Below are 14436 nucleotides of genomic sequence, written 5' to 3' on the forward strand. Positions count from 1 at the left end.
TCCTTAGATGTCTCATTAACCATAACCTCAATAGAGACCTCTGAAGACCCTTCTTCGAAAAACCAAATATCCGCCCTTTCCCGTCTCTGCCTATCTTCCATCGTAAGTACATCATACATTTGATATGATCAATCCATCAATCCGCCAGTCCGTCATCCCCACGTATCCTGAACCTTGAAGGGCCACCTGTCGTTTGATTGACACTCGTTCGTTATATATTTTCATCCTCCCCATTCTCTTCTCTTCTGATCTCTTCTCTCTGTCCATCCATCCATCGATCCCATCCATTCCATGAATCCCATTCGATCGTTCTTTCTTTCGTCTCGGGTCGTTTTATGTACGTTAGGTTATTGTTGTTGTGTTGTTGTGTTGTTGTGAGTTGTGTTTATGTGTGAGTGTGTGAGCCGCGGTGGTGGTAGGTATCGTAGTAAGCGAAAGCAAGAAAATGAGAAAAAAACACATGACGTGAAACATGAAAACAAGATCTCTATCAGCGCCTTTGCCCAGCCTCCCATATAGGTAGTGAGATGAGAAGAACGAGATAAAAAAAAAGACGCGCCCCCCCTTTTTCTCCAACAGACCCCTTCAACCCGCAATCTACCGGCCTTAAGCCATGATCTCCCTCAAGACTCTCATACTCAATATCATGACCAGCAAACCGATCGTGACAATGATCAACAGCGTGAAGCTGAACCAGCCCATCACCATGGCCGAGCTGCCCACGCCGGCCATGACGCTCCCGTTGCCAAAGTCCTGGGCGATGACGGATGCCGCTACCGACGCCGTGTGCTGCCACAGCACCGAGACCAGTACGAAGATGGTAGCGATAAAAATGATGACGAGGGCGACCTGGCTGACGGGCCGCGAAGGGAAAGGCTTGACTTCGCGCTCGGAACCCTCAGAGTCTTCCTCTTCGTGCCAGCCGGGGAAGGTGGCGAGGAGGAGGAGGCAGACGAAGGCGAAGATGATTGCGATGATGCTGTTTGTATCTTGTTAGTATATATTTGCCTTCAAAGTTAGACAAAGGTCCGTTTCTTACATCAAATACGGAAAGACAATCATGTCCTTGAACTGAGCGGCTAACCAGACCAGGTTCAACGGATCTTGATCAACCGAGATCTCGTCGGCTAGCGTTGTCGCATTGTTGCTGCACAGCCACGACCCGCCATCGGGATTAACGCAGATGCCAAAGTAGCCGACGCGCGCCTGGAGACGGGCGCCGTCCACAATGTTGGCGATCGCGGTGGTGACGTCGTAGTGCACCTGCGAGGTGTCGGGGACGGCTTGGTAGTTTTCGTAGTAGAGCGACAACAAAAAGATATCGGGGATGACGGGTGATGAGGACGAGCAGCCTGCTAGGAGGAGGGCTATGTATGGGGTGTTAGTCTTGACTTGACAAGAAGAAAAGACGGGATTGTTCTTACATAGTAGAATGATTGTGAGCATGATGAGAATCATCAACACATGGTGATATCCCAGGAACGGTAGCCACCCTGCAGTTCATCATAGTGTTAGCTCATTCCGTTGCCTACATATCTGAGGAAGGGGGGAGAGAGAGAGAGAGAGAGAGCAAACATACGGTACCACCCTAATTGGAACCCGCTAGCCATCTTGTCGTATGTATGCTGCTTCCTTCTTTAACTTTTATCGCGAATCCCTTCTTCCTTCTTCCCTTTCGTTATAGATACCGCGCCTGGTACCCACACCCGCCCTCCGCGAGGTTTGCGCCAGAGGGACGGTTGGGGATGTTTTGCGCGACGGCTTTCGAATTGCTACGTCGTTTGGATCCTTTTCGAATTCGTCGGTGTCGACTTGGAGAAGGGTTGCGCCGTAAAACGATGTCTCGCTTGTTGGAATGGAAGGCGGTCTACCTCACTTGCTGGGTGAGGTACAAGTCGTAGGTAGTTGGTAGGATGATTGGAATGCGCGATCGGGCCCAAAAAGGTGTTCGTTTCTTCCCCACGTTTTCCTTGTCTTGAATTATTCCCGCGTGTTCAAAGTGTCGGTATCCGTTTCGTCTCGTCTCTGGTTCTGCTGTTTGGGCGCGTAGCTGAGGAATGCGGGAACGCGCACTAGTTGAGGAGGTGTATGTATGAGGATGTATGGATTGACAGGCACCGCAGTGGGTTGGTTGGTTGGTGGAGGGGACGCAGTTCAGGTTGCCAGATGCAAAAGCAAGAAAGCAGGCGGGCAGCAAGCCAGCATGAAGCGGACTGGACCTAAACAGAAACAGGCAAGGGGCCAGGCACAAGGTCGACCTTTCGTCCCTTTGGATTTTCTGTCCCTTGTTTTTTTTGTCCAAGGTATGTCAATGCTGCAGCATGAATCTGCAAGGCACCACGACCGGACCTAAACTCAAGGGTTTTTTCCTCGTGCTGGAAGGGAAGCTAGGTAGGGTAGAGGTATGGAGTCCCCGCTTCGGTGAAGACGGATGTAGGCTGTAGCTGCTAGTATGGGACAACGGTGGAGGTCAGAAAGACGGATGCACGATCGAGAAGAGAGAATCGTGTCTTGCTGTGTAGTGCAGTTTCCCGTCAGTCAGGTACAGGGCAAAAGTTGGAATGGGGACAGGAAGGGTTGAGAAGCGTGAGACAAGAGACTTGGTTTGCTGGAGAGGGCGTGTGCAAGTCGTGTGCACTGGACCTGCCTCTTCTCAGCGCGCTCGCGTTGCGGAAAAGCGGTGGCTGGTTTCTGGGCAACAAATCACTGCAAACCTTCAAAAAGCTAAACAGCCCACCAGCCCACTTCGCCAGGGCAGTGACACTCGCTATTTTGGGGTCCTCGTTTGCAAGTGGACGAAATGCAAATTGTTTCCCTAGCCATTCAATTCCCTGCTTTCACTTGGGGCAGCCGGTACCTGCTTGTATCGAGCCCGTATTTGCTTGCAACGTCAGGAACGTCGAGATACCATGATGACTGGCTGAGAGTGAGCGGCCTCATACTTGGACAAGATCTGCCAGCCCGTTGTCTCCGTCTTCCCCAACCTCCCGGTTTTATTTACTTGGGCTGGCAGAGCCCGTTGTCCGGACAGTGGCAGTGGAGTGGATGACGAAGGATGCGACGGACGGGGGGCCGAGCTCCATTTCTTGGCAGGGCAATCGCTGCGGTTGAGTTGGCGCCGTTTCGTCTGCCGTCTGAACTCTGAACTCCACTGCAGCAGGCGGCTAAAAAGCCTGGAGACGCACGGTCCATCTTCAAAAAGGCAAGAAAGGATGACAAAAAAGTTGAGACCTTGGGCCTATCGTTTGTGACCTCAAATTGTCTCGGCGTTTCTGTCATGAACACTCAAAGGCCGCCGTGAAAAAAAGGACTCCAGTTTCCCCGAGGCTTGGCTTCGCTCCCTGCCCTGGTTCCCTGGGCTTTCTAGCTCCATCTTTCAGCTCAACCTCCATCAGCTGAGATTTGAGATTTCCCCAACTCCCGAAAGAGCTGCCCTGATCGGAGAACGGAAAAAAAAAAGATACCAGAAGGCTGGGAGATTCAATGCAATGTAATGGAGCATGATGGCCCAAACAAGCTTCGCCCGCCTCATCGCGGAGATCATCAAAGCCGTACCTGACACGTGCTGGGGGGGGATTTGCCGATCATGACTTCTGTGTGTGTGTGACCTTGGAGTTTGTTGGAGAAGGACGCCGATATCATCTGTCAATGCTTTCACTTACTATGGTATATAGGTAGACTCGAGGTAGAGTACAGTACAGTACACCAAATGCCATGATACCATGCCCCGGGTTTTCAGGTTGGGACGCCCCCGCTTAAAGAAGGAAGCAGATGGGATTCTTGCCTGGTATGTTATGTTGAGGGTCTGTGGTACAAAAAGAAGACATGAGAGACTTAATGTTGTTCATTTTTAAGATGGTCTCATAAGTTGTGGAATCCCATCGACTAGAGAGAGAGCTCAAGACGAAGGAAGGCATTCCAAGGCCGATTTATAAGCAGCCAGCCACACTGTGATTCTCGCCTTCCTCATAAAACCCCTCCGGGTTCCGGGTTTCGGGAAAGGAGGAGGGGTAGCACGACATGTGCTTAGTTTGAGTATATCAGAGCCTCGTGGCCTACTACAAGTTGAAATAATCGCCTAATAACCCTCCAACCTAACTAAGCATCGACTAACTTTATTCCGACAACTCCTCTCCCAACCAACAAACAACATGACACACTTTCAGATCAAAGTAGTTTCCGACATCATCTGCCCTTGGGTATGGCCACCTTGACTCTTCATCCACGAACGTGTGCATGCGGCCACTTACACTAAGAAAATCCCCAGTGCTATGTCGGCAAAGCCCGCCTCGAGCGCGCCATAAAGCTCTACAAAGACGCCATCCCCGGCGGCGCAAACGACACCTTCACCGTGACCTGGCACCCCTTCTACCTCGACCCATCGCTGCCCAAAACCGGCGGTGTCGACACCAAGGCCTATCTCGGCAAGAAGCTGGGCAGCCCCGAACGCCTCGCCATGATGCACGCGCGCCTCAAGGCCATCGGCGAAGGCGAAGGCATCAAGTTCTCGTTGAACGGCAGGATCGGCAACACCCGCAATGCGCACAGGCTCATTCAGCTGGCAAAGACCAAGTCCAACGAGATGGAGAATAAGACTGCTGCGGCCCTTTTTCAGTTGCATCATGAAGAAGATGGCGATGCGTCGTCGAATGACATGCTAATTGCTGCTGGCAAGCGCGCGGGCTTGGATGGGGCCGAGGTCGAGAGCTGGCTGGATAGTGATGCAGGTGGCGACGAGGTTGATCGTGAGGTTGCAGAGGCGCAGAGGAAGGGAATCCATGGAGTTCCTAACTTTACCATCAACGGACGGTCAGAACTCAGCGGGGCGCAGGACCCGGAGACCTTTGTCCAAGAGTTCTTGCGTGTAAAGGCTGCTACTTCGGATGTTAGCGAAAGACCGTCTGATGGGCCGAGTTGTTAAGGGTTGGATGGCTGGCCAAGACGAACCCTGGGTAATGATGTATGACAGGCAAAACTCAGTGTCGCAAAGCCCTTGTTCCGTCGTGGTGTGATCAACTTTGACGGCTTTTGGCGTGTATGCGCTCCCCTTGAGCAGGTACCACACCTCAAAACTCCATCAATCCATTGAGATCGCGCTCCGTCGCCCGCAACCTCGCTTGCAACTCCCTCCTCCTTCGATCTAGCTCGCGTATCTCCTCCTCTTCCCTCCTCAGATCTTCCTCCGTCATCACGTCGGCAGCAGCCGCGCTCTCCCTGCCAGCCTCTTCCACTTCCTCCTCTTCCGCATAGCGCTCCAGGTTCAACCTGTCCAAAGCCTCTTGTTGCTCCGCCACCCTAGCCTCATAGTACGCGAGCGTATTCATCAGCTGTTCGTTCTTTCGTCGCTGAGCCGGTATCCTCTCCAGCGCGCCCGGCAAGGGGTATACGGTGCAGAGCTTCTCGGCACCGCGCAGCAGTACTTGGATGTCGAGTTCGCCGCCTCCTTGCCCGCCGCCGCCGCCACCACCACCGCTTCCGCCAGGGTTGCGTCGCGTTATTTGTGCGTGAAGATCTCCGCCCAGGACGGCGGCCACGGCTGTGTTACGGCGCGTCGGGCCGCTGCTGCGCGTCGAGTTGGCTGGTGGGCCTGTGGTGACCTCGCCGCCGGCGACGTTGAAAATGGTTTGTCGTCGGTTCGTGGGCTTTGGTGGGTCGGGTGCCTGGGTGGTGGCTTTTGGGGGAGGGGGAGGGACGGAGAAGAGGGCGCGCTCGTGGGCTTCGGTGTCGCGGATCAAGGACGTGATGTCGTGGTTGGAGAGGAGGGCGTTGGTGAAGATCTTGGGAGGGGGGAAACTAGTGGTGATGCCCGGAGGATGGGCTTTATGTTAGAAGATCAGGATACGGATTGAGGAGGAAACGCGATCAAGACTTGGCAGTGACCTACGGAAGGCTGTCGATGCTTTCGCATGACGTGGAGATTTGCTCCAAGTGCGCCAGGAGGAGCGACATGGTTGAAGGGTTGTGACGCGCCACGTGTGGAATGTTGGTTCTAGTAATCTTGAGGAGGTTGTGTAAATGTGAATATTTGGTGTATCCGTTTTTGGCGTCGTTGGTTGTTGGGGTTCAAGGGACCAAAGTGAAGCTGTCGCCAGTCGGGTGAGGCCCTGTAAAGTCGGGACTTGGTGCACCGAGCGTAAACAAACAACCCCACCCCCGCATTCCAGGCATGTGGGCCTGGGCCAGCTTCCAGATTAAGTACCAGCTACCTAAGAACTGCGCTTTGGAAGGCATAAATGAAAGGTACTCTGTACTTCCCAGAGGTGTGTGTTGCTTCATGCTCACTTGGTTCCCGCACTCATCCTCATTGCATCTTTGCCATGTCTCCCCATTTACTTGTAAAAAATTATCACCTCAAGCTCCTCTAAGACCTTTTGCCCATTTCAAAGCATCGTCTGTCAGAATCATAGCCTGGTGATTCTGGGATGAAGAGTCCGGAACGAAGCCGGGAGACCCCATCAAAAAACCCAACTCGCCGTGTTGGTACAGCATCCACCCGCACCCCGCCAGCCTTCCGATTTCCGAATGGCATCCCCGACCTTCCTTGTTTTAGTTTTGACCGTGTCCGACTTCTGACAGTCTCGCAGCTGACATACAAACTGGACAATGGCATTCGGCGGTGTACAGTAGCGGCTGCCAGGTGCGAGCTGCCGTGGCCTTTCCACGTGTTTCGCCCCGGTGAGCGCGGGAACGGTAACCTCATCCGTTTCCTTTGACTATCACCGCTTTCTTTTCTCTGTCATGTCATTATCAATCCTCCCGGTATTGTCCCAGTATATGTATTCAACCCCAAACGTTTGCTCAAGCGAGCCCTCATCAAGATGGGTGTGAATCGGCACAGTCCCGCACCCCCAACGTCTGCGCCAATGCGTGCTTTTCAATGCTCAACGGGCGTGGGCACGCATCTGCGGAATCGTCCATCATCTGTAATGCAACCTCAAGCCTCAAGCACAAGTTCATCACTCCCACAGCACACAACCCCACATTCCACTTGTCCGCATATTTCTCCCCGCCCTCCCCCTGCTGCACTTTCTTCATGTCGTCTGGTCCCTACACACACTATCGGATGTACTGCTAGGTACTGCCTCTGCGTTGTGATGCATCCGCTACTTTGCTGCCGGTCCCTAGTTTCTGTCTTGTGCCGGCCATTCCTCACCACGATTCGTCCGTAATCTCCCTTGTTCACCAGCTCACCTCGCTCACTCATCCGAGAACCCCTGGAGGCAACTGCGCTGGCCATGATATCTATCATGAAGCCCTGGTCCCCGCCTTTGCGTATAGACGCTTGACACGACTGACAAGTGGATGCAGTACCCAAGTTGAGAGATTGCTTACTAGCATGTCACAGCATTAGCTAGATACGAGACAAAATGGGATTTTCTCCTTTGTCTATCTATCACACTCCCTCTCTCCGCCGAGAGTCGGCCCTACCTGCCATTGATGTTTCCAGTCTGCCTTTGTTTCACGATTCCGCATGGACTCATCCAGCACAGAATCCGGGGAATAGTCAGGGGTACCCGGAGCATTGCTGCCCAAGGTGCCGCTACTCTCCCCGATAGCACTGGTTTTATACCGGACGCCGAGCCGAATGGGTGGCGGATGAGCACAATACCTAGGTGTCGTATGCTAACTTCCAAGAGCTCCATGGTGGTCATCAAAGCATGGTACCTGAAAAATGGAACCCGTAACCGAATTGTGATGAAGTTTCAAAGTGGTAGACATTCTTTCTGTCTACCTACCATAAAAGCCGCTCAGGAGATAACAACTTGTCAGAATACTGTTGTCGTTCACCCTGCGGCTCTGCTGCGCCTTTGCACCGCCGAGCACAAAAGGATTAAGCTTTCGATATACATAGCCGATCCCAGCTTACACAGTGGGCATAGTTTGTCGGCATCTTCCCATAGGTTACGGGTCCCGTCCCCCATTGAAAACAGTCCAACCGCAGGCATTTCCTTGCCATCGTCCCGCAGCTCTGGGAACGGGCAAAAACGACATCTCCCATTGACAGATACATATATCTCGCCATCGTCCTCCCCACACACCAAACAGCATCCGTCCTCTACTGGTCCATGCCCCGATTGGAATTTGGGTCCTCGCCAATCCTGTGCTGAAGCCTGGGCCCAATTCACATCAGACATACCTATCATGACCAGCAACCGAAGGCCATTTCAGTCTCCTAGCCGGAGGTTTCTTCTTTGGGTATTGACACCCTGACTCACTCTCACTTGTGCTCTTGTTGGTAGTGTACCACTTGTTCACTCCGAGATCCAAGATCTTTTACCACTGGCGTCGTCATAGCGGCATTCGTACCCCACAGCTACGGCGAACCACTTATCAGTTTATCAAGTCCGGGCTCTCGTCCTCACCTTTGTTTTAAAAGGAGAGCAACAGCAAACGGGACGCAGTATCTGAACACTTCGCCAACTTCATCAACATTAGTCTGCCGAGCCTACCATGTGGCCGTCAAACTCAAATATCAAGGTCATGCCTCAGGGTGCGGCACCCTCGTCCCCGCCATTGTCCCCGGGCTCGAGCCGGAAGGGCAGTCCTTGGCACGGGCCAATGCCGCCACAGTTTTGCCCTCCACCAATGCCATCCATCACCGTCCTCCGGCCAGACGGCCTTCACGGCCCCAGCTTCAGTTTTACCCGCGCAATAGACCCGGATCAGCTTTCACCACAATCTTGCAGCACCTCCTCGGCAACTTCTTCCGATTCAGACGACGATGCGGGTCCAGACAGTCTTCCACGATCCATGCAGCCGTCGCCGTCGCTGTCCCCACCGCCAACCCGCCCGGGACGCATTGTGACGAATTCCAACCTCATTGTTGAGGAGATGAGCGAAGCCAGCGACGATGATGACAATGCTGGCGTTCCTGTGATTTATCCGGATACCATTGAGTACGCCGAATCGGAACGAAGTCGGTCTCGGTCCCGCCGTCATCGAGAGGTCGATGAAAGCGTCATGTACAACCTCGGACAACTGAACTGCAGTGACGATTCCGACTCGACCGACATCGAAGAGGCCGAGCACCGCGAGATCCTGAGGCGGCACCGCGAGGAGCGGAGACGCAAGCGGATGACATCGGGCAGCATTGGCAAGCGAACCTTCAGCGAGAGCATAGGAAGCGACTCAGACCGTGAGGACCCCAGAGACTTCAAACGATTCTTTAGTGCAGAGGACCTTGGTTCCCCCGGCGCACGCCGTATTTATCGGAGTGTCGGTGGCCGCCGCCGCAGCGTGCAAGTGTCAGATCTAATGCCGCCGCCGAGGATCGACGAGATTGACGAGCCAGAGTCGAGCAACGAGGAGATTCTTGTTGATGAGTCGATGTTGTCTAGGGAACTCCCCTACTACGAGTGTGTAATGGAAATCGATTCGCCATAATCGATAGGGGTAGCGACATGAATCCTTATTTGTGGGCTTGGACAGATAGCGGCACCAAGCCAAAACACCAAAACGATCTACGCCAACAGGAGACCGGTCTGACGACTTGACGAAAACTACGAACTAATGAACATGATATAGAGAGAAACACAACCGGCTATGGATACCATGATAGACACGAGTGATGATGATGATGATACACCAAAACAAAACACGACAGCAGCGGTGGTTTGGGCTCTTCATTCTCCCATGATACAAAAGATGGACCAGGGCAAATGATGGACTTTTATACAACACACCGGCTTTGCATTTCACATATTGGCGCGGTTTCAAAGATGGCTTGTTTGGAGTATGGAGACTTCCTGGTTCAGGAGTTGGTTCAAGAATCATGGCGCGCATACGAGTTACGACTGCATTGACACGCTGGGATTGCATAACGGAAATGGATCAGTGTTTGTCGGGTACTATGACATGTTTGGCAACCGAGTAGCCAAGTCAGAGATCTGGGCAGCTAGAGGTATGAAAAGACTGGTACTTCAACCAACAATAATGTTGTCTTATAGTCTTTTCTTTTCCCCTATTACGGGCTGGGTTGACATTCGCGGTTCCAAGGATAACAAAGTCTGGTTTCATATACAGTATAGTCAAAGTAAAAGTATCACACTATATGTCATAGCTTTTTGTTTTGCATGGTTGAACTTTCAAACAGCAACCTCTAACCCTCTCTAGAAAAGAAAGAGTCTCCTGTGTGATATAGCGAGCTGGTGTTATTCCATTTGGGTTAAATGAGTGAGAAGCAAAGAGACATGACAGCAAGCAAACCTTCCAGCCGAAACGACAGACCGAGTATCATAAAAGCGGTCAGGCGACGTGATTGCGAACACTGATTGACCAAGAAGGTTAAGTTGAAGACGGAATGGGATGGAGCGGTCACTTATCGCTTGGAAGATACAACGACACAATGGGAGCATCCTGCGATAACACAGATCATAATGAGCAAGATTTTCCATCTCTTCAAACTGAATAACTGACAAATATGTCCGACTTGACGGTGTAATTGAGCTACTGCTGTTTGATGCTATCTGGGATTAGTTGTTAGGAGCGCCACACCCTTGTAACATGGACTGCAGGGAAAGGTGCTGTAGAAATTGTGGCTTAGCCAATGAACACGTCGCGCTGCGCGCTCAGTAGAGCGTGAATGCCTGCGTTCCAGCCACATGCTCTGAGGGCAAGTCAGTGGATGGCGAAGCCGATTGAGGATGCTATTCATCAAAGAACAACTTCGGTTCGGATCGAAGTCCGACCGCCAACAACATCTTCCGGTGATCTTCCATCGAAACTCCAAAGCCGCAATCAATAACAGAGTCCTAATCTCCAGTAGCTCTTGTGAAGGTACCAAAGCCCCGGGCACGCTTACAATTGTGAATACCTGCTGATTCCCCAGCTGCTCAGGACTGTTAAGTACCGTACCTCTACTGCATCGACGGAGCCTCGCAAACGTTCCTATATATTTTCAACCTTCTTTCTCGCCATCCGCTCTCTCCCTCACACCAAACGCCCACGTAGCAACATTGAGCTTCTGCTGTCGATACTCTGCCCAACAATCTCGATTGTGCGATCACGGCCTAGAAGATTCTGGGACATCAGACTTCGGTGAACAAAGCAACCACAATGAATCAAATGCCCGGTCAAGGCCAGCCCGGCCAAGGGCCGGCGCAGCCAAATACTCAACCTCCCGGTGTCGCTCCCAGACAACCGCAACTCTTGCGGCCCGAGCACATGCGAAATATCGCCTTCTTAACTCCTGAGGAAAAAACTAGCTACGAAAAAGGATTGGCCACATTCTGGAAGACTTTCGAGGAATCACCCGAAGGATCGTCAGAGAAGCTCGGGGCTAGGCGTAGCATCGAACAGTTTAGCAAGATGCTGCAAGACAAATTGAATCAGAAGAAGCAGGAACAGCAGCGCTACCTGCAGCAAATGCAGCAGTTGCGACAGCAACAACAGCAGCAGCAGAATCAACAGGCACAGCCCCAAGGACAACCCCAGGGACAACCTCAGGGACAACCTCAAGGACAACCTCAAGGACAGACGCAACAGCAACCACCACAACAACAGCAACAACAGCCTGGCCAACAACAACAGCCCGTCCAAGTACAGCAACAGCAGCTCCAACAGCAACAACCACTCCATCACCAAATCCAGGCCAAACAACCAGTCCAGCAGCTACAACCGCAACAACCGCCACAAATGCAGCAGCAACAGGGCCAGCAGCAACTACCACAACAAGGTGGACAGACTCCCCAGCTCGGCAATGTTCAGCAATCGCCGACACCGTCGCAGATCGCCTCTGGCATTCCCCAGAACACCGCAGGCGTTGTCCGTCCAGGACAGCCTGCTACAGCAGCGGGACAGCCAAACAAGCCTGCCATTCCCCAGGTTGTCCTTAACCACGTCAATGCACTGCAGTTCAATATACCTCCAAACATACCCGCCCAGGAACACAAGAAATGGGAATCTGAGACCAGGACCAAGTACACGAGGGCGTTCCTGACCCTCAACAGCAGCAACACGACGCTGGTAAACCTTCTGAACCTTATGGAGGAACGGAGGAACAACCAGAAGCCTTTTACTCCTGAGGAGCAACAAAATTTGATGAACCGCAAAGCGATAGCGGAGAAGTCGTTCAATGACGCCAAGAACTATTGCAACGGACTTCGTCAGACAATAGTGAAGCCTCCTCATAACACCCCGCTGACGGTTTCAATGCCGGGGTCTGGGAACAAGGCCGTCCCGATTGCGGCGAACACCACCCCGATGCAGAACCAAGTACGGCCGCAACAACAAGGCCAACAACCTCAAGCGGCCCCTCAGCAAGGACAAACACAGGTTCAAGGTCAAGGGCAAGCCTTGGGTGCTGGAATGGCACCATCCACAGCCGCCATGAACGCCGCCATCCAAGCGGCCAAAAACGCTGGACAGATGGCTGGGGTGGGCGGGATGCCCTCGCAACAAGGAGCGCAACAATCTCCTGCGCCCTCTCACTCACCTCAAATCGCCGCCAATCAGTTGCAACAGCATCAACAGATGCAACATCAACAACAGCAACCACCACAGCCGCAGCAACAACAACACCAACAATCGCAAACTCCCATTCAACCACAGGGACAACCTCAAGGGCAGCCACAAGCGCAGCCACATTTGGCACCCGCCACCCAAACTCCGACCACCCAGGCTGCTATCCCGCAACAACAACAACAGCAGCAGACCACCCAGAACCATATTAAAACCGAGCCTGGCTCACAGCCCACTCCTATGCCTGCTCCCATCAACACGGCAATTCCTTCTGGCATGGTTGGTGTACAAGCAACTGGAACCCCTACCCAAATCTCACAACGTCATCAGACTCCGCAGCGAACGCCCAACCAGCCGCTCTCGCACGCGGCGGCTATGAACCTTGCCGGACAGCAACGTGCCGGTTCTATCCCCGCTACCAACGTACCTGCGCCGGGCGGCACACCTGCCACTGTTCCAGGCAGCGTGGCGGGCGCAACTCAAGGACATCCCCACGCTCACCCCAACGCTATGCCCCAAACCATCCAGGCGTCCAAGTTCCCCATCGCCAAGACCCTCCCGGAAAAGGCGACGCAGATTCCCACGCCCGTCGCAGGCCCGCCTGGTCGTCCGACCCTTACCGGTGGCACAGCCGGCGTCGGCGTCATGAACCAGCCTGTCCTGCAGAAGACCCCGGCTTATCAGCTGGAGGGCGAGGGTGAGAGGGTTCTGAACAAGAAGAAGCTGGACGAGCTGGTTCGGCAGGTGTGTGGTGGTACGGCTGAGGGCCAAGATGGAAATCTCTTGACACCTGAGGTTGAGGAGGTACGTTGTTTGGAACTTGAATGATTCTCTAATTTTGTTCCTTCTATCTGCGGAAGTCCGCGGTCGATCTTACTCCCTAGCAAACCTCACAAATCCGTCACATCACAATCAACTAACATGGCATTCCTTCATAGTCCGTCCTTGGTCTCGCCGATTCCTTTACGGAGAGTGTCCTTCACGCAGCGTCCCGTAACGCAAAGGAGAGAGGATCCAAGGTTCTTGAGATCCGCGACATCCAGCTCGTTTTGGAGCGTACCTACAACATCCGCATTCCTGGCTACTCTAGTGACGAGCTCAGGACGGTTCGCAAGGTGCAGCCCAATGCTCAGTGGATCACCAAGATGAGCGCGGTCCAGGCCGCCAAGGTCATGCCTGGTAAGGGAGATCTCTAGTAGAATGATAAGAGGTTTCGGACTTTGGTTGTGTGCATGGGTATGGTAATCTTTTGAGGGGGAAATGGAAAATGGTGGCGTACTGGATGAGATGGAGGAATACAAACATCCATCTTGGGGTCCTTATATGCTTATCCCTGGCATGAGCCGCCTATAACATGGCTTAGGTAGAATCATCAATCCAAGCTCGAAATACAATGGATTGCTAGCAAGTGAAGATTTGATGCGTGATATTCTAGATCATGCAGGGTTCAGGAGACGTGTACATCCTGAGCCTGTATGATTTTGAGGCCATCTGGAAATAACTAGAGCAAGAGAAAACAATACTAGGGCCGGTGTTTGTGAACATGATGCTTGAATAGGTTGCGATATCTCCCAAGTTCAGGTCAGTTGTGAAACTTCACGTTGGTGGTTAGTAAAAGTGGTAGTTGAGAAAGGGATGTTGTCTACCCTTTACTTGTAGTTGTGAATGTACTCAAGTACCAGGCGAGCGACGTCGACAAGGCAGCACATCAACAACGTCAGTGACGAGCCGCAGTGGACCCAGATGAGGAAAGCTGACCAATCATAATGCTTAGATGAAGCTCTTCTGGAGCTTGTCCGAAGGTACAAGGTACCTGACATTGTACGTAGGTGGCCGGCTGCCTTCCAGCCAAGGAATGCCCACCACAGCACAGCACAGGGCGGTCCTTCAGTTGGTCGTCCGCTCTCCGTTTGGCGACCAACCGTGACCGGCACTTTCATCAGTTCAACAACTCCCATCAAAGCAACCGGGCCTGTG

The 14436-nt window shown here is 52.8% G+C and overlaps 6 protein-coding genes across 6 annotated transcripts; 4 read left to right on the plus strand and 2 right to left on the minus strand.

Moving 5' to 3' along the window:
- Positions 1-362: 362 nt before the first annotated feature.
- Positions 363-1851, minus strand: B0H65DRAFT_170628 (Ca2+ regulator and membrane fusion protein Fig1-domain-containing protein). The gene is made up of 4 exons (XM_062821361.1): positions 1580-1851; positions 1425-1493; positions 1040-1367; positions 363-979 (listed from the first exon to the last, which is right to left on the minus strand). The coding sequence occupies exons 1-4, from the start codon at positions 1608-1610 to the stop codon at positions 607-609; spliced, it is 801 nt and encodes a 266-aa protein (XP_062683339.1). The 5' UTR covers positions 1611-1851; the 3' UTR covers positions 363-606.
- Positions 1852-4034: 2183 nt separating this feature from the next.
- On the plus strand, positions 4035-4994 carry B0H65DRAFT_170684 (DSBA-like thioredoxin domain-containing protein). The gene is made up of 2 exons (XM_062821362.1): positions 4035-4199; positions 4268-4994. Exons 1-2 carry the CDS (start codon positions 4152-4154, stop codon positions 4919-4921), a joined length of 702 nt encoding a protein of 233 aa, XP_062683340.1. The 5' UTR covers positions 4035-4151; the 3' UTR covers positions 4922-4994.
- Positions 4994-6120, minus strand: B0H65DRAFT_170716 (DASH complex subunit Spc34). The gene is made up of 2 exons (XM_062821363.1): positions 5885-6120; positions 4994-5793 (listed from the first exon to the last, which is right to left on the minus strand). Exons 1-2 carry the CDS (start codon positions 5947-5949, stop codon positions 5067-5069), a joined length of 792 nt encoding a protein of 263 aa, XP_062683341.1. The 5' UTR covers positions 5950-6120; the 3' UTR covers positions 4994-5066.
- Positions 6121-7303: 1183 nt separating this feature from the next.
- On the plus strand, positions 7304-8331 carry B0H65DRAFT_170728 (uncharacterized protein). The gene has a single exon (XM_062821364.1). The coding sequence runs from the start codon at positions 7438-7440 to the stop codon at positions 8209-8211; it is 774 nt and encodes a 257-aa protein (XP_062683342.1). The 5' UTR covers positions 7304-7437; the 3' UTR covers positions 8212-8331.
- On the plus strand, positions 8332-9560 carry B0H65DRAFT_170729 (uncharacterized protein). Its single transcript, XM_062821365.1, has one exon. The coding sequence runs from the start codon at positions 8452-8454 to the stop codon at positions 9382-9384; it is 933 nt and encodes a 310-aa protein (XP_062683343.1). The 5' UTR covers positions 8332-8451; the 3' UTR covers positions 9385-9560.
- Positions 9561-10926: 1366 nt separating this feature from the next.
- B0H65DRAFT_170743 (uncharacterized protein) lies at positions 10927-14111 on the plus strand. The gene is made up of 2 exons (XM_062821366.1): positions 10927-13263; positions 13398-14111. The coding sequence occupies exons 1-2, from the start codon at positions 11056-11058 to the stop codon at positions 13653-13655; spliced, it is 2466 nt and encodes an 821-aa protein (XP_062683344.1). The 5' UTR covers positions 10927-11055; the 3' UTR covers positions 13656-14111.
- The last annotated feature ends 325 nt before the right edge of the window (positions 14112-14436 follow it).

The sequence above is a fragment of the Neurospora tetraspora genome (assembly GCF_033439725.1).
Source record: "Neurospora tetraspora strain CBS 560.94 chromosome Unknown B0H65scaffold_3, whole genome shotgun sequence".
Classification (NCBI taxonomy): domain Eukaryota; kingdom Fungi; phylum Ascomycota; class Sordariomycetes; order Sordariales; family Sordariaceae; genus Neurospora; species Neurospora tetraspora.